Source organism: Neodiprion virginianus, chromosome 6 (assembly GCF_021901495.1).
Source record: "Neodiprion virginianus isolate iyNeoVirg1 chromosome 6, iyNeoVirg1.1, whole genome shotgun sequence".
Taxonomy (NCBI): domain Eukaryota; kingdom Metazoa; phylum Arthropoda; class Insecta; order Hymenoptera; family Diprionidae; genus Neodiprion; species Neodiprion virginianus.
The window spans coordinates 19,546,038-19,572,409 of NC_060882.1; the positions used below are offsets into that span (position 1 = coordinate 19,546,038).

The following is a 26,372-nucleotide window of genomic DNA, read 5'->3' on the forward strand; positions in this document are numbered from 1 at the left end:
TGAAATAGATGTTGAAAATTAAAAGTGTTGCGATATTAGAAGAAAAAACACTTTTATCAATGTTGTACTTGATGTAATGAATGCGCGAATAGAGGCTAAACTATCACAAAGAGTATGTAAACATTTTGATATTACAAATATAAGTTATTCATATGTAAATACGAGATTCAATCTTGAATATAATTTAAAATCCCAATGCAGATGCTTTCTGGTTTAAGTAGCATGGACAAGTTGCATTGCTCCTTTGTTAAGGGATTCGACAGTTCTATAATACCTACTTATCGTTGATACCCTGTGTCACAGTGAAAAGAGTTTAATACAAGTACATCTTTCATTGTTTTGTCTGATGTGCTTGACAATAGATAATAACTAACGCATAGGTAATGTGAAATGTAAAACTGAGCATATGACATGTATTCCCAAAGAAAGAGAAGCTAAGATGCTAGTTCATTTTATACAGATTTTAAGCTAAATAAAACAGTACCAAATAATCACATCTACCTATTTATCATCCTTCATTATCATTGGTAGCTTATTTTACTGTATCAGTCTTCAACGCTGGAAATTCCATTGGAAGTTGGATCAGATACCTAATCCTAAATTTTCACGATGCTAGAATGTACTGAATACTCTCAATCTTGAAATTTTTATATTTTGTAAAAGTAGGGTAAAACATCCAACGGAGCTGGATAGTTCTTCAACCACAATGGTCCAGTATGAATGTCATCCGTGACAGCATCTTTCCAGGAACCTTTTGGAAGATATATGTCACGTTGTACCACATCTTCTTCAACCACTGGTGCAACAAGGATTTCCTCACCAAGTAAAAATTCTGAAATACAAAGTCACAGAAGTGCTCCAAACATGTCTGTTATTTAATATGCAAGTGAACAATAGCAAAAATATAGTAAATGATAGGAAAATAAAAGTGCTGAGATAACTTTTTTAACTTTATCTTACCATCTTTAATTCTGTGAGCTACCCTATTTGTTGGATCTACCCACCAAATTGGTGGATTCAGTGGTGCTCCGGTATCTACTGCTTTCTTCATCAGACGTATAATAGTCGGTGTTATTTCTGCATGCAGATCCGTATATTTTTTACTTACTATGACTGTCTACAATATATTCAGTTATAAAATATCTGACAAAAAGTGTTCCTGTATAACAAAACAGCTTGAAGGGATACCTCATCATCAAAGTCCCACGGTGCGAAGGAGTATTGCAGCGACGGCATAAAAACATTGGTCTGTAACCATCTGATAAGCATTTCCTTTGAAGGATACTCTGTAGCATTGAGGAAACCATTAAGATATCCATTACCTCCAATCATATCAGGAAGAACATGAACGTATCCATTAATATTCATTTGTAAAAGAGTTGTGATTAATGTCGGAAGTCCATTGTTCCAAGTCCATGTTGTATCCTTGTCAATCATTCTTATGAAAATTGGCAAGTCTTGAGTCCTCCAACCAACACGTGCTTCAATCATGTCATTAAAATTTTGGGCAAGTGATCTGACGTAACTGCTGATAAAACTACCAGGTGATAATTCAGCATCGCCTGATATACCGGGTGTCTGAGGCAACCATGAAATCTCACCGGCGTCGAACTTGAAACTATCTACACCGCTGGTGAGTTGAAGATATTTTAGTCGCTGGACCCACCACTCCACAGCTGTTGGATTAGTGAAGTCAATTGCAGCTGCTTGCTGTCCCTGCCACCAAGCCATCCGCACTTCACCATAGACATTTTTCACAAAATATCCATTATTCAAAGCTTCAGTATAAGCAGGTTCACACTCTTCGTTTATGAAAGGATGAATCCATAAAGTCAGTCTGAAACCTTTGGTCTTAAGACCATCTGTGAGAGATTTAATGTTGGGAAATTTTGTTGTATCAAAAATAGCAGAGCCATAACAAGTTTCCCAGTTATCGTCAATTTCTAACTGGCTATTGTTGAATCCATACTGAAGAATCTCATCTGCAAATTCATTTACTATTTCTGCACTCACATTTGCTTTATATCGTGCCCAAGTTGACCATATTGGGTGCATAATCATTCTCTCGTCGGGGTGACCAGTTGGTTTTCCTAAATGATCATGGATTACATTTTCGTGAGCTGATCTCGGATCACCAAAAACACCAATTTCATAATTCAATATTATGGATTCGCGATGTCTATAAGGTGCTTTGTTTTTTGCTACTAAACAGAGATTTTTATCCTTGTAATTATTTTGGTCAATGAATAGCGGAGCTGCATCTTCAACGAATATATAAATCCCTTTGCTCGACAACCAGTATCTTTCGGCCACTGCCATATTAACCGGGTGAGTCGGTAGATAAGGTTCTTCTTCGTAGCGCATATGTTGAACTGGCCAGTACTGGTAACGCAGTTGTGGACCTCCGAACCATTGTGTTCCATCGGTAAGTTCATAGCAATCGATGATTGCTGTTTCACTATCGCTTACAGTGCGAGAAATTGTAATAATTTCACTATCAGAGCTCAATTTTATTTCTGTTTTCATGTCATCACCCTGTACTACGCATATAACTTCAGAACCACAATCACCAAAAACTAAAGGTGCCTTTGAATATGCCGCTGAATGAGTACGAAGCACATTGAACACATTAGTTCCATCTGAAAAGTAAATGGTTTCATCAAAACTAAACTAACTTCATAAGACAAACTACAAATGAATCAAAGCTGCAGTGAACACTTAACAATTGGTATCAGAGTTTTAATTATTCTCGTCTTGAATAGACCTACCATATTTTCTGATATTCAATCCAATGTGATGATTGTCAATAATTACATCAACTCTCGCATTTTTGGTAGCTCTTGTCATTTGATTATCTGGGACCCTCGGACAGCACAAAAGAGTGGAAACCAACACAAATATGAGTCCAGCTAAACAATTCGTTACAATGAAAATGTTATGAATTGCAAAGTACTAAAGTTACACTTATTTGACATGTCACGTACCTTGTAAAAGAAGCTTCATCTTTCTCATATTCAAAATAACAGTGCATGTGCTCAGCCAGCCAGCAAAGCTTATATAGCTCCGAAGAGATAAGTTTTACTGTTATTCACTCGGGATTCAGATATACTATCAAGAGTTTTTACTTATTTCTCACATTGTCAATACAATACGTAGCAATAAATCGGCACCCCTGAATGTTGTCATATCTCAAATGTCAGCCTAAATACGATAATTGGTTACAGCAAATGAATTCGTGCATGAGAGTTCAAGCTGGTTCAAAGCCATTGGCAGCAACAGTAATTTTGGAATACATTTGCACAGTAAAATCCTTTCAACTTTTGTGATATACAAATTGAAGAACTGGCTTACAAACCAAAATGTGTCTGATTCTGCAAGCAAGAATTTCTAGCCAAAATGAAACTTAATTCTAAGATATAAATTTTGAATAATAATACAGATTTCGATAAGTCCAATCACTATTTTATTATACAAAATAACATGTTACAGATTTTCATAGCTCAACAGAGGTAATCTTTTTTGGATTGAGTGTCAATACTGCGAACCAAGCCCTTGCCTAATACATAGAAGTCCTCCAACATCGCAGAAACATTCAATACCAACTTGCCATCATCAGTAATTTTTCGACAGTTGACATTGGACACCTTGAACTCCTTTGGCTCTAAGGCACTGGGTTTTATGAGAACTCCTATTACGTGACCACCAAACGTGTCGTGAAAAAACAGTGCATATTCTTCATAGTTTTCCTGGTAAACAGATTATGAAGCATCGATAAGAATCACCATTCATTAATGTGGAAAATGTGATGATAACTTGAAACATATCAATGAAACAATAAGATAACACGAAACATGGAGATAAGCAGGTCGAAATCAGAATGTTATTTGCTCGGGAAGTGCACAACAATGATAATAGTGAAATACCTGAACTGATTAATTTAATACCAGCAATTTATCCGATTCAACAATATGCGCCCATCGTCGTATTTGACTGAGCATGATAAGAATTGAAATATAATAATTATGTGAAACAGTATCATGATGCATTACTTTATCCTAGAAACTTGACATATTGAGTAACTCGCAAAGGAACCATTGAATCATTGGAACATTGAACCATTAACGGCAAATAGTGTTTGTTTACCATGCAATATTAGAAAAATGACAAAGATAAAATGTTAAAGATAAGATGTTTGCTGTTATCGAGCTTGACAACTGACCATATAAGAAAAATAACATGCATGTTACGTGCTTCAACAAAAATGAGTGTATCTATATTTGATAAATGTCCAAGGACATTTATTGATGTTACAAACAGGTTCGACATGCCTCAACATTCTGTATGTTTGTATATTTGTGGTGCTATAGAAAGAACATGGAAATATTGCTAAGCTAACTCAGTACTAAGTACATATTTTCTGCACAGTTGAGAAGCAGAGAAGAATTAATGGTTTATCAATTGTAAAAACTTACTCTGAGTTCTTGCAGATATATTTGAACAGGATTAAAGTCAACTACAGGAATTTTGGCCATAGAATGTGATTTGTGTGGATGCCATTCTACCATAGGGTGATCATCGTTCAAGTTAATATCCTGTAATCTTCTGGGATTTAAAAAAGGTCTCAGATTGATAAGAAAATCATATTCAGTCATTGGAGCTTTAAATATAAGCCTGTGATTCAAGATGTGACCATCGTAGATTTGTTTCTCTATGATTTTCAAGGATGCACGAGCAAGTGTTGTTATACGTTTGAGAATAACTAAAGATGGCTTTTTTCTTGTCCATAACGAATTTTTTTTATCATATGGAGTTGATATGAAAAGTGATGGAAGCATGCTTCGATTGGTATTAAAATAACTCTCAATTTCTACAATTTCTTGTCCTGAAAATAATAATAACAAACATTATGAGGATTCGAACCCAAGCAGAAGTTTCAGAGAAGTTGAATAAAGTGATAAAATTATTCTTACTAGTCATTTCGTTGTTAAAGTTAACGATGATAGGTTCAGTGTTCCAATAACTTTTAACAAGCAGTTCTAAGAATCTTAGAAATGCCACCTGAGGTGTTTGCGTCGGAGAGTAAGGCTCTGGTGCCAAATACATCGCAGCAAAAAGTAGTTCAACAATAACATCTGGTATATGCGAATCATCAAGAAGATGTGCTCGCAGCCAGCGTTTTGCAAGGCAACAAGCAGGACCAAAAGACGGTACTTGGGAATGCAGCCTGTGGAAAATTTGATACATCAGTACATATTTGGAAAATATCATAATCAGCGAATGTTCAATACTGCAAAATAAATATGTTTAACATGCTTAAGTCTTTGTTCATTGTCACTACGGTTTAAGATGATTAACTTCTATTTGAGCTTAATTAAGGTTTACAGTAACTGGAAACATACCCATGAAGAGCACTCGTCAATTTCGGCAAGTGGAATAATTTCTTTTCTAGTTCAATCGACTCTTCGTTATCCCTGTACCTTATTACACCATCATCTCCAATTTGCTGCTTGAGTAGCACAAGTTCTTTCTGATGTGCTACGGTAAGTCGAAAAACGAAACCGCCCTAAAAATTTTTACACATTTAAAATAAACTTTGAAACAAATAAGTTCATCTGCACATGGTAAAGACTTCCATTATTTAATGAAAAAAAAATACATTGACGTATCGTACCTTCATCACATCAATATAATTTAATCCACCCTGTGCTTTTAAATTATACTGTTTTCGCAAGCCTGCTGCAATCTGTATGTGAAAGGCAGCTTTAATTTTTCTTATAGCTTCGAGGTCTTCTGGCCACTTTCCACTCAGGGATAAATGTATAACTGCCTCGATAGGTAGAACGTATCTAGGTGCCATACCTAAATTCTTTTCCCTCAGTAACAGGCAATTTTTACCTTCCTTTGTTATTTTCGTACCACTACGGTATATGGTCGCTAATGGGGGAAAAACCTCGGTATACCTAAACACTGCGCTACAACCCTGAACTCCAGTCACAGTCAGTGGAAGATCAGATAATGATGTCAGCTCTTTTTCTAATTCATTAAAAATATTTAGCATTTGGATCGTCGCCTCTTCTCCAGTACCATATGCGAAATTGGTAACTTTTACCTGAATATGAAATTTAATGTAAATAAATTGGTAAAACAAAGAAACAAATTTGAATTTTTCAAATAAACAACTTCATTACATCCGTTAACTATCGATTGAACAATGGTTACAAGTGTTAGAGCAATCAATGGTAATTACCTTTTTCAATTTTAATAATTCTTCCATTTGGTCTGAGATGTATAAAAATTTGTCTTGAGCAATGGAAAACTTGTTCTCCAATAAATAAATAATGATTCTCTTGCATAAAGATCTCTTTTCCGCCAAGGTTTTGCCCTCTCCCCAAACAATTGCTTCACAGATAGAACCGTCTTGAAATCGGCGGAGCTCTGATTTTTTTCCCCAAAATTTTCTGAACTCTTCAGCCTATATTTGCAAATGTTGAGTATTAAGAGTGATCACACTTAAATAACACATTTCTGTTTATTACCTCTGGTAAATTTGCCTGAGGTCCTTTATCGACAATGCTGAAGCAGAATTCTGGATTAAGCTCGAATCCAATGTAAATTTTCCTTAAACCCTTTGGGGCTGGATCAGTAATTTCCCATTCTTCAGATTCTCCGAGAATGACTCCGATTTGGGATACTCTTTTGTTCATGCCACGCTGAAAGGTGGAGACAAGCAGTTTTACCGCTTGAGCCCAGGTGTTGGAATCATAATCCAGCCTTGCTGCTCTAGGTGACAATTTTTCTACCAATTGTAATATGGCGTTTGTATCATGAAAGCTGAAAAATTTGTTATTTATTTCAATATAGGTTGTTGTTTGGTAGCAGTAACAATGATTAATAAAGGATTGAAAAAATAATTTAGTGATAAAAATTCATTTCAAATAATGCCAGTAATTCATAGTGTTAAGTTGTCATCAAAACAACGATTAGGATAGCAATTCTCTTCTAGTTAGCAATTACCAATTGTGTTTACCATATAGTGTGATCAAACCCTCTATGAAATGGCACCGCTGTCATAAACAAAGTTTGAAAGCTATTGATTTGCACATTATCCAGACATTTGACGGCAAGTTCTGCCTGTCTTTTTATCCACTCGAATGTTGTCCTGTTCATATTTGCCACCAAATTATGATATCCCGATGTATCGATAAAAACGCAATCATAGTGATTGCGATACTCGGATACAGATGGTTCGCTGTTATCATTTTGACATAAAGTTATGCCAGATTCACACCAATTACTTAGTGCTGGTGAAAAAAAAGGAGGAAAATTTATATTAGGCACTATATGTTAGTAGTAACAATAATCTGAGTAATACTTTCAGCAACAATTTATTTGAATGATATTTATTATTTTGATAAATACATTACCTAAAGAATTCCAAACATTTCTGATCACTTGATAGCTGCTCATAATGTTGTTGATTTGCCTGATTTTCATCAGATGAATAACGTACATTGTTAATACATGTCCAGTAAACGAACCATAGCCTCTACCTAATTGTCGTTGATGAAGCCATATTTTCAATAATAATATTCCATCCCTCAAAGCTGGGTATTCCGATATAGTTTTAATAATACGAGAATTATTTTGAGACATCGTTAAGTCGTGCAGAACAGAACTATTGTAATGTGGTGTCGGAATCGCAGAATCTAGAAAATGTATGAAGAAGGTCTCGGCATGATACATATTCTTATATTCAATTATTTTCAATCATAGGACATGAAATAAAATTGTTGATGTGCAGTTCAATCATTTGTTAAACAATATCTATTCCATTTAACACGTGCAATCCTGTGCAAAGGAACAATCAATTTTGAAAACTGACTTGTTTATCATCTTTGCTAATAATGTTTCGAGTTGATCCAAACCGGTCTCTTTTCCAGATTTTGAATCACTGTAACTTGATCATTTTATTTCGTGACTGCTGTCAAAATCCCAACACGTATTTGCCATAGAGCTAATAAACGACGTTACATTTAGAGATATTCTGAGATAGTTCTGGTATGCGATGAAGAAGAATCTCAATTAATATAATTAATATCAATAAGATTGACATTGCCTACCATCTTCGGGATGATCTTCACCAAAATACCAGCCAGTTCTGACGCTGTTTTTTTCTGGTAAAAATCTATTAAGTTTGAAAGACCCTTCTTGAGCGACTACATGGAGATGTACAGTGACACGTTTGCTCAATTTTCCAGTAGGAACGATCTTCAAAATTGGCTTGTACGTGTCACCTAGGTTAGTAAATTTTTTGCTCTCCACAAGGTCCTCACCAATGTTTGCGGCAATATATGATAGATATATGGCACGTTTACGGAAATATCTATGGTTCTGGTAATCGTGTTTCTGGAAGAGTTTTGCTGGCATTTCGACAGCCACGTCGACGGTAAAGTTTGGACCAATACAGCAATCTATTGCATAGGATCCAACGACACTAATTTTGGATGGTTTAAGGAATTTGTAAAATCCTTTTGTGCTTTTTGACACGCAGTCAACTGGAACCTCAATGTTTAGACTCCTCAGAGACTTTTTGTCAGACAGCTGTAAATAAACATGTATTATTCATTTACCATTTAGTGAAAACTACCAACATAATAATAAATAGTCAATGTTTTATATGTACCTTAAATTCACTTGTTTCTTCGATTTGATTGATGCACTGTTGAAAATCTTCGAACCAAGTACTGAATAACTTTTTGTATTTATCTTTAACTTTAACTTGTTGCAGCATTTCTTCTATTTGTAATCTGAACAGATTTGAATGAAACAAATTTTCTGTTTCTCTTAGTTGGTTTAATTCTTCAACCGTGGGTGGCTTATAAAGCTCCTTATCGATTTTCCCTTTCTTCTTTGGCGCCGTAACATCGTGATCATCAGTTATCTTTCTTTTATTCACTTTCGTTAAATTCTTAGGCTCGCTGATATCAATTTCTGAATCAGATTCATTGGTGCCATTTTCAATCAAAGAGTCATAATCATCATCGTCTGGCTCAGAAGAATCGACTTCATGAGCCTCAAGATTTTCATTTATTTTATTCGATCTAGATGAACTTTTTGCTATACTGATTTCAGTTTCGGAATCAGATTCCTCATCTGTCCCATTTTCTATCATCGAGTCAAACTCGATATCGTCAGGCTTTGAATTCCGATTCATATTTAATATTTCCTAAACAATAATCATTAATACAATTTAAATTTATCATAAGTATCAACTCATGGAGATAAATTAATGCACTTTGACAGCAAATCGCTGATTAAACCGAGTTTTCTGAATTGGGAGATACAACAGGAACGCGTAACTGCGAAATTCGCAAAAAATAACTAATCCTCTACAACAAACAAAATAGAGTGTACAAATGACACGAAAACAATAATTGTTCACAAGCTGGAGTAAACATTGACATTGAGGTTAGGTTGACATATCCTGTCTGTATTAAAATGTAAAGGCATAAACTGTGGTCACCTGTAACTTCTGGGTTCAAATTTTCTGCACTCGTCTTCAAGGGTTTCCTTGATTGACAATCCGATGGTCAAGTCTTCTTATAAATTAAATTTCGGTGAAACATCGCTCGTAGCCGTAAAAACACGTGGTAACTTCAACTACGGTAGTGAGCACGATGGGTCGATTTACGCGTGAACATCTGATTCGCATGTGTGCGCTCGACTATGCTAGGAATTGAGCGGGCAACCATAAACTTTATTTATTAATTGTGAGACATTCATTTTCAATCGCATGCACGTAAGATGGAATTGTTTAACTATGCATTTTAATGTATTAAAAAACAGTCCGTGTACCGACATGGGTTGCCGTTTGCTCTCGTTTGTATATTATCGTGGTTTGCTGCTAGCGTTCCTCATTCCCCGCATCAACGCCGGTCACAGGTTGACTTGAGGCATCGAGTATGAGCGGGAATCGAGAAGGAAAAAAAAAGGGGGAAGAGAAAAAAAAAGAATTTAAAAAGAGAACGGATATGGCTTTTAAACGCCATGTTTTTTAAAGCACATAAATATTTATCTCTAATCGAATTCAACTTCTCGCTAAAAATCTCAATTCGAAAGAATACCATCCTTAGTTATATAGCGATTGAAATGGTTATTGGTATCGAGTTTGAGGCGGCGGTGAGCGAGGAACCTCGCGACTTCTGCTTTAGACTAAAAAAAAGGTCCATTGAGATGGAACATAATGTCTTGAGAAGAGCCGCGTTCAAATAAAGGTGTTTTTTTTAGAAGGAATCAAGGAATGCGCGTCGCAGCGACATCTACAAATGGCAGCCAAGACCCAAGACACCAGAAGTTCACGCACACACATACACAACGCAACAATGGCGACTTGAAGTGCTGGCGTGCATTCTCACGAGAAACCTTTTCACTAAATACCGATTCCGTGTTGATTATCTCGATGAGACGAAGTGAACGTGGAGTATTTTATGGTTCGAACAAATATGTGATTGCATAAATGCCACATTGGACGGTGGTGTTTGAGTATATTTTATAAGGCTGGTGGGATAGCACGATACAATTCACTTTGTGGTTCCTTCCCCAAAAAATAGACAAATGATGTACACTGACGTTACATGCTGATTATAATGTTATAGTAAGTCTTATCACCGAGTTTTATTTTTTAATCCCATTTCATTATCGCCAAAATGAATCCAAATAATTGATAATTTATTCATCAGCGGTATAAAAATGTGTAGGTTAGGTTGGCTGCTCCCAGAGAATAACTCTGGTTGTTGGATCCTATTTCGTTACTTCGTTCACAACCCGACTCCATTTATTCGGAAAATCATTTTTAGGAACATGTTCTCCTTAAATTTCTACATTTTCCTTCACAGAATCAAATCTTTGGTATTGCAGATACGAATTCAATAATATACTTATCTGTGGAACCCCGGTATCAAGATAATGCTAAATATTTTTGTCCATTTATATATATATTTTGAAAAAACTCATATGGTGTAATTGTGTCGGTATATGTTCTCATCTTTCAACAATAATTTCTTCAATGTGATTTTCAACACTATATTTACACCTCCGAGCTAATAATAGAAAGCATTCTCAATATCGTAACTTTTTACCAGATCTTGCTGAGACATTTGACATACACGGGAGATTTAATGAAAATTTTATTTCTTTTTTTACATCAGTTATCCTAAGAATTGTATAAGTTACCATACTGCAGCATAATACTGTTGATGGTATGTTTACATTCTATAAAATTATTGATATTCAAGATAGCATCGCTCACTAACACAGAATATGTACGTTAATTTAATTTAAGTTCATAATACAACTGAAACGCTAATGTAAATGATATGAAATGGTTGATTTATCTGTAAATTATATCCTTAAACACTTGGCAAAACATGCGGATGAGGACAAAATTTTTTTATTTTTACTGACAAGCTGATTTCATTAATTGCATTTTATTTTTAATTTTTTGTTTTGTAAACATTGATATATAAGTTTCTTATGCTTGGTGTAGCTCAAGAAGAGAAGGCCTTGTTAAGAACTTTCCACTAAAGTAAATATTACATTAGCATCGAGTTGTACAACTGACTACATGATTTTAAACCTAATGAATATAGTATTTTGTGATGTTTTTTCTTTTTTTTTTTTTCATGCAAATATCAGTAAAGCCAGTGTGAACTGAGCAAAATAAAAGTAAAACGTATGTATTGGAATCCTCAAAGATGCTACATTTTAATAAAATTTGGAGCTATGTCAGTGGACTAAATGAATTTTCTAACATTAGCTACGAACGGTGAATACACATCATTTATTACGATGGCTCAACATTTTAATATCTGTATTTTTTCTCTTCTTAGCAAAACTGAAAGCACAGACCAATATAAAAAGGTATAGTGCAGAGCATAAGGCATGGTAAAATAAGGGAAGCGAACGAAGGAGATGAGCCATAATATCACAGACATGCCACCCTACGCAAGGATGCCACTGGGGGGGATGGGAATGGGGGTTGGGCTCGGGAACAACGCCCCCCATCCTGAACCCCCTCCCCATCCCCATCCACCACCCCCTCCGCCGTCTGGAGGAAACCCCAAGAAGAAGCGGCGGACCAATTCCAACGTTTCTCAACCTCCGCCACAGCCACCTCCCAGCGTACAGGTTCGTTGAAAAACATCTTTCAATGCCTCTGCTACACTTAGTTCAAAACTGCACCTGAAACTACTCGTCTATGAAGTATTTATGAAAATAATAGATAAACAAGAAATAGGGAATGGTGAATTGAATGAATTCCGTCCAAACTATGCAGTGTCCCCAGACGTTCTGGTAATATTGTTGAATTATATTCATGTAATTCATGTAATTCCTATTCATCAATTTTCAGCATAGTTAGTCTCTGATTTTGTATTCCTACACATCAACATCTTTTTTTTTTTATTACTGATAGCACGAGATGTTTTTGAATTCGTATCACTTCATAATAAAACCTGAACAAGTATTTAAGAAACCAACGCGAAATACAGAGCAATATTCTATGTATTGATAACGCTGGTCTTAGTTAAAATACGTTTAATTCAAGACGAAGTATTATTATGAACCCATTAAAACTTATGTTGGAAATTCTTTGCAATTTAAACTATTAAAAGTAACTACTTTATGAAAAATCCCAGAAAATTTCCGAGGATCAAGTTCTGAATGTTAACGTAACAGAGCATTTTTAGCACGAATTACTATTATGCAATTATAAAATTGTTAAAAATGTACTAAACTTTAAACCACGCAAATTGAGTAAAATATTTTTACAGGCTGCAAAAAAGTGGTTTCGATTTGTTGTTTTCTTACACTGACGTTATCAACCTTGTGAAAATCAAGTCTGGGTTTGAAAGTGAATATAGACAAATTGTGAAATCTTGAGGATAATGTTATACAACCTTATAGTTTGAAACGTTAATGCATTACTTTATTATGTCCTTATTACAGGATCTCTTACCACCACCTTTAACTGGATATGGTGATACAATAGTTGCAAGCAATCCATTTGACGATACACCACCACAGAGCACACCCAATGCGATGATGCATGGGGGTCCACCTCACATGCATCCTCATCATCCGCATCACATGGGTGGGCCACCGATGAGAGGGATGAGTCCTTTAGCTTCAATGGGTGGTATGAGCCCCATGATGCAACACAACATGGGCGGAATGAGCCCGATGGGCAATTCCCCGATGGGTAATCATATGAACCACATGGGTGGAATGTCGCCGATGAACCATGCTCCGATGGGGGGTATGAGTCCCATGAATAACATGGGACCAGGCCCAATGAACAGCATGAACAATCACATGAACATTGCTCACATGGGAAACTCCCAACTTAGCGGTCCGCCAATGGGGAGTCCTATGAACAGTATGAACAGCGGCCCGATGGGAAGTCCAATGAACAATATGGGGCACAGTATGGGTAGCCCTATGGGCGGCCCTCTTGGATCTCCAATGAACAACATGGGAGGGCCCAACCACATGTCAAACGGGCCGATGAATATGAATAATATGAACAGTCACTTGCCGCCTAATAGCCCGTTGAACAGACCTCCTATGAATAATGTTAACAGTCCCCTGGGACATAACGGACCTCAGTCACATCCACAGCACATGGGTGCAAATCCCAATAACTTGGGAAGGCCGATGAACGGACCCATCAATACAATGGGATCAATAGGCCCTAACAACATGAATATGGGTGGTCCTAATCAAATGAATAATATGAACATGGGAGCACCGCAGATGAACAACATGTCCAATATGAATATGAGTCATCATAACCAAATGGGGCACATGGGTGGACCAATGGGACCTATGGGAGGAAATATGGGCGGTGGGCCACCCATGGGGCATCCCATGAGTATGGCGGGGCCTATGCCTCCTCATGGATTCCAAGGACCTCCAGGAATGGGCACAAAACCTATGCCTGTTTCTGCGGGAAAGGTAAATGTAGAAAAGTTCGTTGTGGAATTTGTTTTTAACAGTTATCTGGGTCTATTATTTAAACAGAGATAAACTGGTTTTTAGATGTTGGTACTTGCAATATCAGATTGTTAAATCACCTTTCTATTGTGCTGAAATAATAATCATCAGAATATTTAGTTATAATTATTTCTAATAACATCTTTTTCTTGCAGATTTACCCAGCCGACCAACCAATGGTGTTCAATCCGCAAAATCCAAATGCACCTCCTATATACCCGTGCGGAGTTTGCCATAAAGAAGTACACGACAACGATCAAGCTATCCCTTGTGAATCTGGATGTAATTTCTGGTTCCATAGGTAAGTTTCGATGATTACCCTGCATGAAAAAATGTTTTACATTCCAGATGAGTTGTAAGCAGCAATCCTTTTTCTATACTTAAAACATTTGTATATGTTAATTGATAAATGTAGGTATAAAAGTCAGAGCAATAGGATGAATAAAACTTGACTACAGGTGTTGTTTAAATTGGAAGTAACTGTCAGGATTTAATTAATGATTAGCAAATAAAAGTAAACTGTTTTAAAATATAACTTTTAACAAAAAAATATTGCAGAGGCTGCACGGGTCTCTCAGAAGCAGCATATCAGTTGCTAACAGCAGAAGTTTACGCAGAGTGGGTTTGCGACAAGTGCTTACACACGAAAAATATACCTCTCGTCAAAATCAAGCCATAACACCTCCTCCCCAATTACATACAGAACACTTTGTTAATGTTTACACCCTGCCACCCTGTTTGTTAATAACTTTCTAGTTTTAACTTGTTGAGAAATTAGATTATCATTGTGAATCGAGTTCGTGATATACATGAAATAGTGGCGTGTTTAAAAGTTTCGATACCACTGAGTATTGAATCGGCCGAAAAGTGAAAGATAACTTGTTCAGAAATTAGTTAATTAAAATATAAAGATATAATGTATGTCGTCAGTGAACGAGTCTACATTCGACTGCATAAAAACTACCCCTGAAGAGTCAGTTTATCTTTGAAAGTTTAATCAGTGGAAAGTGAAAAGAAGTGTTAAAAATGGAAATAAAAATGAAAAATATAAAAATTAGTCTATAATTTGTGAAAAGTGAACAATAGCGCGCGTGACACGTGATATTTTTTATTTTACCTTTTTTTCTGCCAGCCTTTACTCCAAAAGGCGAAGGAAAAAAAAATGTTTTTGTTTTAATACGGCAGATGTACACTAATTTGGGGACGAAATCTTTGACCCTCTAGAAACCCGATGGAACTTATTGCTAGATGCGTAAAAAAAAAAAATTAGAGAATAAGAGAATAAAATAAAAAAAAAAGAAACAAAAGGAAAAAAAATGGATTAATAAAATGGTAAATGTATGAAAATGTGTGAATGGTTGTTTGGAATGTATGTCTCTGAAGCGTGATCTTTGCTTCCTACTTTATTGGATGTGCTATAGACAAATTATTGCCTAAAATCATCATATTAATCACTGAGACTCGCATGAGATATCGTTGGCTTTGCTCGTCAAATTTTGTTGTTGTATACTCTAACTTTGTAAAAAAAAAATTTGCACATACAACAACCATCCGTATATAAATTCAGTCAAAATTGGAATATATCAAATGTACAGCGATTTCTATTTTTTGGTTCGATTGTTTTTCTTTTCTTTTTATTTCTGTAATGAAGCTACTGAAAAGTGAAAATATTGGGCAAATAAATTAAAAAAAGATCTAGTAACTAAAAATATTTGATCATGAAGTTCTTGCCACACGACAAAAATGATTTTATTGAGTCATAACTTTAAACATACATAGGTATATTTATTTTATATCTAAAACGCAATCTAAATAATATTGGTAGATTTATGTCTTTTATGCTAAACTGACTAACGATAAAAACCTGAATTTTAGTTCTTCATAAGAATTGGCAAAAATATGAGTCAAGAAGTTATGCATGGTTGTTGTGTTTGCTCAGTATTTAGGGCTCTTTCATACTGGTGTAATAAATAAATACAAATGACGACTGAGTATTACTTGATTTGCTTAAGAAGAAAATTAATATTCCGTCGGCAGCTAATATGAAATTAATTTGTCCACAGATTGTATAAATTTATATTATGTGTGTGTGTATATATATATATATACACGTATATATATATATATAAAACATAGCCATTTATCGTTTTAACATTAAGGACCTATTTTACATGCATATTTCAATTAATCTTAATTGCGTACCACAGAATCCTATTTTGCATAATGCTCATACTAGTTTTACAACGAATAGACTATTGTTGCTAAACACACTTTTGTCTGGTGGTTTATTCTCAATTTATCCAACGGAAAATTTAATCCATTTCAATATAATTCTCACGTTAGTCCTTTCAGGCAATATACTTGTATCAACTAAACTATTGAATTTTTTCTATTCGAATGCCATTAGACGGCGCATTCAAATGTCGACGTAACTCGTTTCTAATTCAATTCGTCTTCAATGATTTTCACTACGAGTCGTTATTTGTTCTAGAATACTGACTTGTCATTAACAGAATCAATTTGACAAATTCAAAATTACGGAAGATCGCCAAGTACTTTATTGACAATTACGTTTTTATTGCATAGAATCCGAAGACTCAGTCCTTGTTATAAACTTGTTTTTATATGAATTATATGCGTTAACTTATCACCGATAGACATGTTTCAAGTATTGATTGGAAAGAAATTAGTCATACAGATACTGTCAACTTTTGTATCTCATTCGCTAATTTGATAGGTAATTTCTTCAGGAAGTATACAATCAATTCAGCAAATGAGAAAAAATGTCATTGTGAAATGATAATTGGTTATCTTATTAGGTTCCAATATTTTTACACTCCATGACTTGTCAAATTATAATTTAATTAGAAGACGACGGATATTACTTAGATGGTAAATTTATACTATTGCAAGGTTTTCAAGTTTGACCTACTTTGAATCGAAGTGATAACCAAATCATTGTTTGAGGAGATATAGTTGATTGAAAAAAAAAAAAAAAACATTTATATTTATTTTCATCGCAACATTTTGTAATTGCTAAATTTAATCGTGTGACTTTGAATGTCGTCAGCGTGTCATGCACACCTTGCGTACCATGCGGTCATTTCATTTTGTACAGATAAAAACCAAAGCAGCAGTCTAGTGTTTGGATGCTAATACATTTTGAAAGGGCATTCTATCGTTTTTAAGTTTCACATAATGCATACAATTTACGAAAGCTTGAAGATTATCATTCGCTACGTATTGTAAATAATCTTACGATTTTGCTATTGAACTTGACAGGATTGGAGTCAGGCAATCCATGGATGACAAAGCAGTATATTAAATACCAGTGCAACAGTTGTGTTTGTATGAGATATGTACATAGATTAATTCAATTTTCGAAATAGCGTGAATGATCAGGTGTATTGTTGAGTAAGTTTTAAACATTGTAAAGCATTATATAATCTTTGAATATTCATTTATGCTCTAAATAAGAATAACTTCTTTTTTTTTTTATCGAACTGAACATTAAAACTACATGTACGTATTTTTTATGCCACATGTTTCTACACCGATCTAAGGTAATATATCTGTTTGCGAGAGACTGAAATATATTATAATCGTCGAATCAAATTTATACGGCTTCAGGATTTTGAAATTCATCTTACATTAGTCTTAATTAGAAGAGAGAAGATCTGATGGTGCGTGTTAAAATAGTTTGGCGATAGGAATTGCGGTGTATGTGAAATGTGAGATGGTGTATGCTTTTTAAACGACTTCTGTTTACCCACAGATTTACTTAATTTATTGTCTCTACTTTAGTTTATCTGATGTTGCTCAAAATCAATAGTTTCCTTCCTATGTATAACGAAAATCACGTTTCACTCCTTTTTAATTGGGAAAATCAATGTGCTCAACGACATTAAGATTTCAGTGTATTGAAAACATCTTACTTACATGGGAGCAGATAAGACTATTTGGTGAAAAAATTTTAATCATGAAACACCATTCTTAATTGGAGCATAAATATATAATAGACACCATCATGGCCAAATACTGAACCGCAATGGAAATTTACAATGGAAATTTTATACCTCAATATTTTTACCAAATAATAGTATAATCGAATATCTTAACTATTAAGAAGATGTCTTTAATAATTGTTGTCTAAACTTAATCATCAATAGGACATAACGCATTTGCAAATCTTGAATTGACGCTGTAAATTCTAATGTTTTGTTTGCCAAAAAGTGCACGACTTCTCAACATTTAGACACTGTACTAAAATTTTTAGAGTGATGAGTTTCTTTCGTTAAATGTGCGAATAAGCATAATTTGTGATTCGCTGAGATTCGGTTCAACGAATCGATCATTCATTACTAGGTGAAAATATGGCTGAGTTTCAAGATTGTCAAGTGACTTGTGTATCTATTTTTAAAATTGCCGAACATGAATATGGTAAAACAGTTAATTTCCAAGCCTCAGCTTTCATTTTCAATAACTGTTACTTCTGTGAAAAACAATATTCTAAGTTGTAAATTTGTCATAGCGTTTCACATTTGGTTGTTTTATAATAGATCCTTAAAAAGAAAAAAGCGATGAAAACAAACAAATTAAAGAAAGGAACGAACGGAATGTTTATACATACCTTGGATCGAACATTCAAACACCGACTATCCATTTTGAATAATGAAAATTCACCAAGTTAAGAAAACCTGATCATAATTCAACAAATTGTGGGATTCTTATCAGAGGACTACCCACCTCACCATCAGCTAAGCTCTATCTTTAATAATAATAATTAAAAAAGAAGAAAACGACAAAAAATTAAGCAAGGAAATAAAAAATAAAGTAAAAACCACCTCGACACGCAACAAATTGTTCATAGTTTATTTTTTATCATGTGAATAAAAATATATATATCAGCAATAAAAATTGTTATACATTATAGATCGCGTGTCTTTAATCAAAATATTTATAGAAGGTTTCCTAAATGCGATGTACTCTACCATATTACGTCCCAAATATTCAACATAGTATTAACAACTACAAATACCAGTATAATTCGATATTTCAGGTAAGGTAAAACGGTAAGATTTTCATCCTTGAAACAATAATTTAAAGAAGAACGGGTTCGTATTCTTACATTTGAATGCCTGTGTATAATTTTTTATTAATAAGAGACGTTAGAATACATACTGCTGTAAATCGGCAGGTCCGATACAATATATCACAACATCGCGTACACATTCCATGTATTCTTCATTGATATATCCGGGAAAATAGTCGCCTCATCGTTTTGGCAAATCGGTTAAAATTATTCTACCCTCTTACGGCAATAATATGCATATAATAAATGTCCGTTTGTAAGTTGGCCAAATCTCGGGCATCTGTCTGTTGGTTTTTGTAAAACAACTAGTTATTATTTACCTGTTTGCCCGGATATTTTCTACATTCATTCACTCAACGAAGCTCTATACTTGTACGTTCGAAGGATTTGACGTCTCTCTTTTCTCCAAAGCATGGAGCCGCACGGCGTTTGACAATGTTCTAGCCATATGAGTTTTTGTGATTCTCGCGTCTCGTTCGTTCGCATTCAACTCTTCGATCCAAAATTTTTCCGGGATATCCGGTCTCACGTAAACCGGTGCCTCGTTGCACATTATTTTTAAACCTGTGCATACAGGGCGGATTATATCTACCGTCAATTTTCCATTCCTAATCATTATGATTATTGGCATTGTTTTATCATATATTTCTGTTAAGTCTGGACGCGAAAAATACTTGAGTACGTGTGAACTTGTCGTTTGTAATTACAAAAATTAATTCTAACTCACATTTATCCCCATTTTTGTATCCGTTTGCAGAGCCTGCTAATCGATACTAGATGAATAAATAAAACGACGTCTGGTTAATATTCCTTAAATTCGATGTACGTACCAAGTTTTTGAGTGAGAATCAAGCGAATTGTATTTTTACTGAGATTATAATTATAACGCATGAAACATAGGGAAAATTTTACTTGCAATTTGACTACCCATTATACATGCGTTCAGGCAATGACGTTGAATATTTAAAATAAAAACTGTAAAGTAAACTTTGACTATTCTAAACTCGGCACGACTGTGGCTGGTTTAAATAAATATCAACTTCACCTTTACAATTATCCGAGATATTTCCAATACGTGTATACGGTGTATTTGTAATCCAAGATACACCTTACTGTTTTACACATACATATGTATATAATATCTTCTCTCTCGTACCATTTGAAAATTTTGTCTTATTCACGAACACGGGTATTGTAGTAATAATAAACAATCTTGCCATTTACGTCACTACAGACTTTTTCGAGCCCTTTACTACCTATTGCCAATATACACAATACAGGAATTTGAGTATTAATCGTGGATAACATGTCATACGGTGTAATGCGTGCCAGATTGCAAGCAGAGGTGAAATAATTATAAAACTTATAATTTATAGCCAGGAATAATTCTACTGAACAGAAAATTAACGATACCGTATCTAGTATTTCGGGCAAACTGTAAATTACGGCCCTATCGCGTAAATCTTAACTCACTTTTAACATGTATTCGGCACTTTGGTTTGCCATCGGTTGAAACCTTGCAGGTTTTTTCACCGATATATTCTGGTAAGAATAGTACGATTTTTGACCAAGAGCAGACCCATTCAACGAGATATCATTCATGTATCCAAGTTTTCCGTACAGTCCGTATTTTTTTTCATCCTCCGGTCGCAAGGTGCCGTTCTTTTTCATAGCCAAATATATTTGCTCTAACATGCCGTAGCTTTTTATCAAAAAATCACGCTGCGCCAAAGCGGTTATACGATCCCTTTCCTCAGACTCGCAAATTATCTCAGGTTCAAAAGAGTACAGATTATTCTCAGTAAATTGAATCGCAGCTGGTTTTTTCATCTGAAATATTATCCTCTATATAAAATGAAATACCCATCAAAAAAAAAAAAAAATTCCAAGCCTGTATTTTCGATTTCAAAACGACCTTGCGAATGGGTTTTTTTAATAATAATAGCAATAATAATAATGATTGTTGGTGACACCTTTTTCGCCAAAACTTTTGGCTTGCTCTTGTCTTGGCCGATTATAACAGCTGCTGATTTTTTATTGCTCACAGGACTTTCGGGCCGCAGTCTGCGATCGCTCCATTTGCCAAGCATCCTTTTACCCTCCTGCTCCTTAATCCGTAACTTTAAAGACGTAAAAATTTTACTCGTAAATTTGATAGAGAGAAAACAAAAAACTTGTTACAAAATTTATAATAACGGATTTAAAAGTTTATCCGTATTTCCGTTCGCCTCTAATTTATAGTAAGTGTAAAAATATCGCGAGACTTTCTTCACCTCTGCTTCTTCTCTGTGCACCTTGGCAGCCTCTTCGCGAGCCCTGGACGCAGCTGTGTCTTGAAACATTGAGCTTCCACCCTGCTTGAAGAAGGGATCATATTTCTCAGTGCCTGGGCCTGGATAGACTCTTCTGAAATTTCCCAAATGCTCGTCCTCCCATTTGTACTGTTTCTCAACTGCGCTTTCCTCTGGTTTCTCACATTTTCCTACACCTGACGATACCGCGTCGTTTAGGCTGCAAGCGATTAGAATTCGTAAGAAGGTCGAGCACTTTTCACGCAAAATTAATTCTATCCAATTTAACAAATACGGCGGAAAAACTCTTTCGTTTATATTGAAACGAACATCCTTTCACCGAGTGGCCAAAAACTTTTCCGTTCAATCCAAAAAACACGCCTTCCGCCACATTTCATTCCCATCTGTTCGATAAAGTTACAAACAAATCGTTTCACCGCGGTGTTCCGTCAGGTCAGGTTTACCTAGAATCTCTGGAATTTATTCCCTGAAGCAGTCTTTCCCTGACCCTCTTTCTATCCTCTTCGATGATTTTCTTTTTATCACATTGTTGAAAATTCAGTATGTCAAACGTGTCGATCAGCAGAGATTCTTTGATATCTTTATCAATTTGGGCGTCGGTATGAAAGCTCGGTGAATGGTTTACCTGAAATATAATCACATATAATGACAAATCGTGGAGTTGCGTCGTATTATTTTTTTACGTACCTCTAACAGATACGGCTTCAATTTCCAGTCGAGAAGAACGTCGAAGCCGAGAAGTTCGAAACACGCGTAAGTCGTGTCGTGGGTTGGAAAACAAGTGTGATAGCTGTGCTTGAGAACCGGATACGCAGCCAGTACCGTTTTTATAATGACCTCGTCGATTCTCGACCACAACTCGTCGACGTCTACCTCTTTCATTTTCAGCCATTTGTTGAGGGTTGAAATTTTTCTGCACATTCGATCGAAATTATTATCGAAACATTGTCGTGGTCTTCTCTAAAATAGTTATATAGTTCAATTTTGAGAAATATATGTCGCTAATGCGAACCTCTTGCTTCCGGCTTCATCGTCAACGATGTACATACGGCTGTGTTTGTTCACCGCGTAATTGGTTAGATGCATAAAAACGTTCGAGGTATTGTGACCAGTTGGTTCCTTGTAACGACTCGTAGCAAACCTAAATAACATCTACGATTGAATAAAGCCGTAAAAAATTATCAAGTCAAGTTAAAATCACTCGTAAATTCACCTTGCGAGACCGTCATTGTAAATATAAATTCTCAGGGGGTCGCACGAAGTTATTAAGGTATAAACGCGCAGATCGAACTTGAATCCATCGACGAGAAATGGCTGTAAAATATAAACTAGATTGAAAATTCAAAATTCGAAACAAAATCATTCGATTCTGATTCTTGTTACCCTCAGAATTCAACTGTACAACATTCCGCCTGACTCACTCTCGATATGTAAACCTGACAAATCATCCTGTCGTACGGTTTAACGTCCTTCAAATTTTTGGTCAAGTATATACCGCGTCCTTGACATCCAGTATCCGGTTTCACAATGAAGGTTTTGGTTCTTCGCACTTTGGCGTACGAAATCGCTTCTCCGTGACTGTAATGGAAACAGAAAGGTTGGATCGGTTCTTCGTTCGTGATTTTTCACGTCACGGAATGCGGTAATATTGAATAATAATATTTCTAACTCGGCAGGAAGACACCACGTTTTCGGAAAGAAGTTGTAATCTTTTGGAAAAAGTCTGAGCATCCGATTAAGGTTTCTGGCGAGTAAATCTTTCCGGCATATCTCCGTCATCCCGGGGAAATGATTAACTTTTTGAAACCGCTTCATGTCTTTGGCTCGTTCTATGCTGACACTCAGATCCGTCCAATACAAATTCCAGCTGCTGTCCTCCGTCACTTCTTTCATTCCAAATCGCGCCGCGACTCTTCTCACAACTTCGTACTTACAGTTGCTCGTACAAATCGTCAGAAATCTATCCAGAAAGAATTTTCCGTCAATGAGCGAAGCTTTTTCCTTCTTCCCTTTTTTTTTTTTTTGATTCTGTTTTCCTCTCTCGGGATACGATACCTTCGTTTCTTTTTTTTTGCCATCTTTGGAGGTTTCTCATCCTCCCCTTTTTTCGAATCCACGTCGTCGGTCTCTGCGTGGGGAATATCCGAGTGAAATAAGACAACTGTATTGTTTGAAAAAAATAAAAAAATAAAAAAATTGCCGTGACGCAGGCTTTGAAACAAATAACCCGAAAAATTAAATCCTTGGTCAAATAATTCGTAAATAATTGATTCGGCAAGATTTTTATTCCCATGTTGCGGATTATTGCCTTGATATTTTTCCATTCAAAATCACAGAATGACAGATTTTTAATTCATTGTATTTACCTGCAATAGCGATTATTATTTACCTTTCGCATCTTCTTTCATCATTTCTCGGGCTGGATGATCGTTCTTGCAAGGGTTGAAAAATGGGTTTGAATCCTTTCCCATACCGGGCCGATTACTCTCAACCAATTTGTCGGCAGACTTTGACGAATCAGATGAGATGAGCACTCTTTTGTGACGATTATCGAAGGTTGTTTCGTGCGACTGGACCTCAGTGCAATCACCAGAAATGCAACCGTCACCGCAGTAGTCCAGGCGATTTTCTCTCGTCTCCCCATTTTCTCTCACCTCTCGTAAAACTACCAGAGGTCGTTTACTACCTCCATTCACGTTCATGACAGATACTTGGCATTATTTTTCAATCTAACAGGCTTCATCGATCGGTCGAGAAATCAGAAGCCTGTCATTCGTTGGAGAGATAGACGTCACCGAGTCATTCGCACCACGCCGGCAGCTATTATTTTACTCATCTACATACGTGTGTGTATAAACGTACGCGCGTCAACATCGCGTATACAACAAGCGGAGAGACGATGCGTATTTTGCGGAAATTAAATAAACGAGACAGTCTTCTATCATTGATAAAATTTAACACTATTACTTTTCCGAAATTTACACCGTATAAAAGACTTTCTTATTTCCTTCGGCCCCGTCAAACAGTAGATGTAATTTTTTAGAAATTTTTTTTTTTTTTTTTTTTTATCACGGCCCGCCCTTCTTCATCTGTCCGATCACTATTGGCGACCGACAAAAAAGGAGAGAAAAAAAAGAGAAAATTGCTCGGGTCTCTGTGATTCGAAGTAGGTATCTGCGACTTGCTTCAGAACACGATTATTTTTTAAGTCAGACGGTTGGATCTCGATTGCACGACAGAAAACCGTTGAAATTTATGTTTTTTCACTTACTGCTGTTATCAGTATTATTGTTGTTGTTGTTGTTGTTGTTGTTGTTGTTGTTGTTGTTATTATTATTATTATTATTATTATTATTGCCGTGTACCGGTTGCTTAGAATTATTCTAGTTTAGTATGTAAATCAGAATTTTAAGGGAAAAATGATTCAGCCCGAAAAATCGAGGTCATCGGTTACAGAAGATGTTACGGAAAAATTACCTATCCTTAGGCACTAAAAAATAGCGAGGGCGCAACGAAGAATGAAAAAATGTATGACATAGTTGAACTTGGGGATAAATTATTTTTTGTACTTCCTAGTGAAATTCATATCGTACGGAACACAGAATTTTCTTTCTATCGATGATTGAAAAGTTGTGACCGAAGAATCGACTTTACTCGTCCCTCGTGTACAATAACGATAAGTTGCCGAAAGCGAATGATTTTGGCAACCGGACGAGGATCGTGGGGAAGATAGCTGACAACGAGAGAGCAGTGATTCCGTCCGGCTTGCTGTTATAATACTGAACGAAAAGCATGAGCCGAGGATCGGAAATGCGAGAGGTCTTGAGTAAGTATAATTTTGTATCGACCATGGAAACATGGTAAACACTTGGAACGGCAATGCGAAACGCTGCGGCATCGCCTCTGACTTCTATAATACACATGCTTCATACCTATACACAGCTGAGTTTAAGGGATGGCTGCACCTCGCCGGATCGCGACACCCTCACCTTCTGCTGCTGCAGGTGAGTGACGATTGTAAAACCCTGTGCCTAGCACAACGCGACACACACCCCACCACCCCTAAGAACCATTCCTCCTCTGCGTGCGTATATTTACACGTAACACCACGTGGATCGTTGGAAATAAATTACGACGCTTGTAACACTCGTTGTCAGCTAAGAAGCCGTATTGTACCTACTCGACCGGTCTGTTACACTTTAAAATGAAAATATTTAATCGACGCGCTGTTATTCGAGTAGAGAAACACAATTTTGACGGTTTTCGGATGTTCCAGACATGTTTGAGAAATTGATTTTTTTTTTGTTTCAAAATTTGCGGTTTTTCTCAATGTGAGAATTGTTTTAATTAAAATGAAACATTGACTCCCGTTTCGTACGCTTGATGATTATTTAATACGCGGTATATATTGAGAAAATCGTAAAAAACGAAACTTAAGATTGTACGCTGTTGTATGGAAAAGAGCGAATGGGATAATGACTGTAAACTCATAGTCCGATCGGAACGTGTGTACGTTTGAAATTGCAATATTTCCATATCGCCATATTCTTTTTCCGAATCTGAGGGGTCATTGATAGTCTAAATCCGGAATTTCAACCAGATTCTGGTGTAGCTTCCTACGTCATCTTGAATTTATAGAATAATCAGTTTTTGTCAAATTATTCGCTCATTTTCGACTCTTGACTGAAACTGGTCCGAGCTACACTTGTAGGAAATTTAATTCTTTACAACTTTGGTCGTAAAATGTGTTTATCTACGATCGATATTTTCCGATCTAAGTCATAAATCTAAGATGGCGGGTGAAGATGCTGCAGAATCTGGTAGAATTTTTGATTTTTACTACCAATGACCGTCCCTTCCAATGATTACAAGAAAAAAAAAAAAATAGCAGCATCGAGGATTGCAACTTCAGGTGT

The 26,372-nt window shown here is 35.8% G+C and overlaps 4 protein-coding genes across 10 annotated transcripts; 1 reads left to right on the plus strand and 3 right to left on the minus strand.

The window, feature by feature from the left end:
- Nucleotides 1-136: 136 nt before the first annotated feature.
- Nucleotides 137-3,030, minus strand: LOC124307830 (myogenesis-regulating glycosidase). Of its 3 annotated transcripts, none has more exons than XM_046769940.1 (5): nucleotides 2,986-3,019; nucleotides 2,769-2,866; nucleotides 1,189-2,639; nucleotides 961-1,117; nucleotides 137-832 (listed from the first exon to the last, which is right to left on the minus strand). In XM_046769940.1, exons 2-5 carry the CDS (start codon nucleotides 2,845-2,847, stop codon nucleotides 648-650), a joined length of 1,872 nt encoding a protein of 623 aa, XP_046625896.1. In that variant the 5' UTR covers nucleotides 2,848-2,866; nucleotides 2,986-3,019; the 3' UTR covers nucleotides 137-647. The 3 variants fall into 3 exon arrangements, with proteins under 3 accessions (XP_046625896.1, XP_046625895.1, XP_046625897.1); XM_046769939.1 differs by having other exon boundaries at nucleotides 2,769-2,909; nucleotides 2,985-3,019; XM_046769941.1 differs by lacking the exon at nucleotides 2,769-2,866 and having other exon boundaries at nucleotides 2,985-3,030.
- Nucleotides 3,031-3,440: 410 nt separating this feature from the next.
- LOC124307083 (nucleolar protein 6) lies at nucleotides 3,441-9,959 on the minus strand. Of its 2 annotated transcripts, none has more exons than XM_046768418.1 (13): nucleotides 9,856-9,959; nucleotides 9,524-9,729; nucleotides 8,684-9,226; nucleotides 8,121-8,601; nucleotides 7,425-7,706; nucleotides 7,028-7,301; nucleotides 6,537-6,831; nucleotides 6,248-6,472; nucleotides 5,672-6,109; nucleotides 5,400-5,563; nucleotides 4,971-5,224; nucleotides 4,473-4,882; nucleotides 3,441-3,746 (listed from the first exon to the last, which is right to left on the minus strand). In XM_046768418.1, exons 3-13 carry the CDS (start codon nucleotides 9,212-9,214, stop codon nucleotides 3,501-3,503), a joined length of 3,600 nt encoding a protein of 1,199 aa, XP_046624374.1. In that variant the 5' UTR covers nucleotides 9,215-9,226; nucleotides 9,524-9,729; nucleotides 9,856-9,959; the 3' UTR covers nucleotides 3,441-3,500. The 2 variants fall into 2 exon arrangements, with proteins under 2 accessions (XP_046624374.1, XP_046624375.1); XM_046768419.1 differs by having other exon boundaries at nucleotides 8,684-9,089; nucleotides 9,135-9,226; nucleotides 9,524-9,959.
- A 299-nt stretch (nucleotides 9,960-10,258) lies between these two features.
- On the plus strand, nucleotides 10,259-15,369 carry LOC124306879 (protein pygopus). Its single transcript, XM_046767992.1, has 5 exons — nucleotides 10,259-10,654; nucleotides 11,889-12,186; nucleotides 13,006-14,013; nucleotides 14,208-14,353; nucleotides 14,611-15,369. The coding sequence occupies exons 2-5, from the start codon at nucleotides 11,971-11,973 to the stop codon at nucleotides 14,729-14,731; spliced, it is 1,491 nt and encodes a 496-aa protein (XP_046623948.1). The 5' UTR covers nucleotides 10,259-10,654; nucleotides 11,889-11,970; the 3' UTR covers nucleotides 14,732-15,369.
- Nucleotides 15,370-18,926: 3,557 nt separating this feature from the next.
- On the minus strand, nucleotides 18,927-26,046 carry LOC124306878 (tubulin polyglutamylase TTLL13-like). 4 transcript variants are annotated; one of them, XR_006908703.1, is made up of 14 exons: nucleotides 23,846-26,046; nucleotides 23,512-23,617; nucleotides 23,126-23,416; nucleotides 22,878-23,034; nucleotides 22,670-22,770; nucleotides 22,469-22,597; nucleotides 22,144-22,369; nucleotides 21,900-22,081; nucleotides 21,418-21,655; nucleotides 21,118-21,264; nucleotides 20,618-20,974; nucleotides 20,190-20,400; nucleotides 19,872-19,917; nucleotides 19,614-19,708 (listed from the first exon to the last, which is right to left on the minus strand). XR_006908703.1 is itself a non-coding variant. In XM_046767989.1 (13 exons), exons 1-13 carry the CDS (start codon nucleotides 24,156-24,158, stop codon nucleotides 19,509-19,511), a joined length of 2,460 nt encoding a protein of 819 aa, XP_046623945.1. In that variant the 5' UTR covers nucleotides 24,159-26,046; the 3' UTR covers nucleotides 18,927-19,508. The 4 variants fall into 4 exon arrangements, 2 of the variants coding, with proteins under 2 accessions (XP_046623945.1, XP_046623946.1); XM_046767989.1 differs by lacking the exon at nucleotides 20,190-20,400 and having other exon boundaries at nucleotides 18,927-19,708; nucleotides 23,512-23,584; XR_006908702.1 differs by having other exon boundaries at nucleotides 19,568-19,917.
- Between the last annotated feature and the right edge of the window lie 326 nt (nucleotides 26,047-26,372).